The sequence below is a fragment of the Nelumbo lutea genome, chromosome 5 (genome assembly GCF_056320005.1).
Source record: "Nelumbo lutea isolate HS-2025 chromosome 5, American lotus-T2T, whole genome shotgun sequence".
In the NCBI taxonomy this organism is placed as follows: domain Eukaryota; kingdom Viridiplantae; phylum Streptophyta; class Magnoliopsida; order Proteales; family Nelumbonaceae; genus Nelumbo; species Nelumbo lutea.
In genome coordinates, this window is record NC_142688.1 from 64271548 (window position 1) to 64274486 (window position 2939).

Genomic DNA, 2939 nt, shown 5'->3' on the forward strand with positions numbered 1-2939 from the left:
CTTCCTAATCTATTTTAATGCTAGCAAGAAGCATATTTAGCACTCACCAGTCAGGAAGTCGCCACTGCTATTTTTTTTTGGTGAAAATGCAATTTCATTACTCACACACTGTAATTTCACGTATTTACTAAAACCTATCGTATGATTCAAACACCTCTATGATTTGCAACCGTTTTATATAATCAACCTTCTTATCAAGGACCTTGGTCACATAAACTTAAAAAACGAGTTTAACATATGAATGATCATATATCCTGGGTTTTTATTCCAAAAATTCCTTAACAATTTTTTATAACACACGCAATCTATGCCTTCTTCAAATTAAAATGGTTGATAAGAGAACTATCAGGAGGTATTTTTGAAATATAAAAAATGATGATCCATGTTCTTTCACATTTTCCACTAGATTTAAGATGTCACGTGTTGAGGTGCAACTCGGGTTGGTCCTAGTTACCACTTACACTATTTGTAGCTCAGACCCATTCAAATTTTGATGAAAACCCAACCTGAGTCCCAATCCCGTTGGTCATTCTAAGATCGAAATATAAAATGTTTTTGACAGAGAGGACCTATTTAGTAAAAACACTTACAAATTAGAGGAAAAGTTTTTAAATCTAAATTCTCTAATCTGATCCAGTTTTGTAGATCCAGATCTACAATAACAAGAGAGATCATTGGTAGATTAAAGATACAGAAGAAACAAAATATGACAAACACCTTTTCTATCTTTTTTTGTCATGGATATTTGCTAGTTTGATACAGAGAAATTAAAAAAAAAAAAAAGACTTATAGTGCTTGAGATCCAATAAGCTTTGTTAATCCAAAAGTAATGGCCATAGCCAACCACCCACCAATTAGAACCCTGAAACAAGCCTTCCCCACCGGTGCCTTTCCCATGGCCGCCCCTAGACCTCCAAATACCAACAACGCCAAACTGGAGACTGCAACCACCACCCCCAGCCTCACTTTGTATTCTTTGATGAAGGACGCGGCCAGCAGCGGAACCATAGCTCCAATGGCAAAGGTGAGAGTGGACGCTGCCGCAGCCTGGAATGGATTCGGCAGTTTCTCCTTCTTGTTTTCTTCATTGCTCTCGCTGTCATCTCTCGACCCGTTCTTTCTTTTCATCTGAGCCATTTCTATGTCCAATTGCGAGTAAACCGAGACAAATTCTCCTATCGCCATACTGCATGCTCCGGCGACCAATCCGGCAAAGCCGGTAACGATCATCGCTTTCGCATCTTGTTTCACCGCGCCAACACCCATCATTAGTGATGCGGTTGAGACCAGCCCATCGTTTGCACCAAGCACTGCGGCTCGGAGCCACTGTGCTCTTTGGGTGTAGTCGAAATCCTTCACTTCGACTATCTGTCCTTCAACATCGTTGCTGTGGACGGCCAGTTTGGCGTCGTCGAGGGTTGGTTGATCTGCAGAGTCACAGACTGCCATGGAGGAGAAAAATGGAAAGAAAATTCTGAACCGTCTAAGGTGGATGAATGGAAGATGAAAGGCGTGTGGAAGACACACGCCCCCTTTGGGTATTTATCGAAAAAGAATCTTATGTCGCGTGGTAATGATGGAGACAGGTGGGCACTCTTTATTAATTATTTTAATGGATTTTTTTTTCTTATCAATGGATTCCGTTCTATGTGCTTAATTTAATAGTTTTATTGGAAACTTACTTGAACATCTCCTCTGATTTTTGTGTGACATTCAAAAATGGAAGATGAAAGGCGTGTGGAAGACACACTCCCCCTTTCATTCTCCCTTTAAACTTTGAATTCTCTTAATTCACCCCCCCCCCGAGTTGCATTTAAGGCCCCATTCGTTTTCGTTTTTCATTTAAGGCCCTTTGAGTTAGTAATTTTTTTCATTTTGGAGAAAGTTATTTATTCACCTAAGAGATAGGAATCAATGTTTTTAAAATTGGACTGGACTGGATGGTCGGATCGGAAAAACAAAAACTGGTCAGTTGATTGGTTTTGTTTAACCCCCAAATCACTTTTTGGCCAAAACAGTTGATTTGGTCAATGAATCACTGATCCAAACATTCGAACCGTCAAACCGTTCGACTCTATAATGGTTTTTGGCCGTTTTTTGGGTTTTTCAATTTTTTTTATTCTTTCTATCAAAGCAGGCTGTCTGTTTGGACCGGAAGGTTGGATCGTTTGACCTAGGAACCAAACCCTAGAATGGTTCCATGTCCAATCCAATTTTAAAAACCTTGATAGGGATACCTAGAAAAATAAACATTCCCTAATCCCCACATAAATCTGATAAAAGAACAAGGATTTTTTTTATCAATAGGATTCAAAATCATATTAACCTAACTTCCCCTCTCAAAATTGTCAAGTAGTTCAGGAATAGTATAAGTAATTTACTTTATTTAGTATTATTTGAGAGTTTTTAAATCCAAACCTCTCAGCCTTTCAAATTCACTAGGGGTGACGTCACAAGTGGGCAACTTACCAAATTGCCGTGTGGTTAATAGATGGCTTTTCAGAGTAAAGATTTAGGTGGCATTGAAAGGAGTACAATTCAAAATATGTATAAAGCCATGCATACAAAATAGTACAAAATACAAGGTTTTGCACTCTACATATTTATATTTGTATTTCATCCAAATTGAGCATAATGTTTGAAAATAATATATTCTTCTATTTTTTAAAGCTGCTGTAATAATAAAAAAAATAGAGGACATTTTAATCATTATGAACCATCTAAAACACCTTTTTCGACAAGGTTGATAAAATTCAAGATGGCCACCCCTACACCAAGAGGTAAAGTTTGGAATTAAAATAAAATGAATTATTTGAAATACATCTAAAAATGTTTGGCACATGGGCCACCACCAAGTCTACATATACCTATTGTCAATTTCCAGCTGCACCTCTAACCAAGTTTACATGTACTTATTCTCAATTATATTAACAATTGCA

At 37.6% G+C, this 2939-nt stretch overlaps 1 protein-coding gene across 1 annotated transcript; it reads right to left on the reverse strand.

The window, feature by feature from the left end:
• Positions 1 to 586: 586 nt before the first annotated feature.
• Positions 587 to 1510, reverse strand: LOC148852730 (vacuolar iron transporter homolog 4-like). Its single transcript, XM_088946688.1, has one exon. The coding sequence runs from the start codon at positions 1447 to 1449 to the stop codon at positions 787 to 789; it is 663 nt and encodes a 220-aa protein (XP_088802814.1). The 5' UTR covers positions 1450 to 1510; the 3' UTR covers positions 587 to 786.
• Positions 1511 to 2939: the final 1429 nt, after the last annotated feature.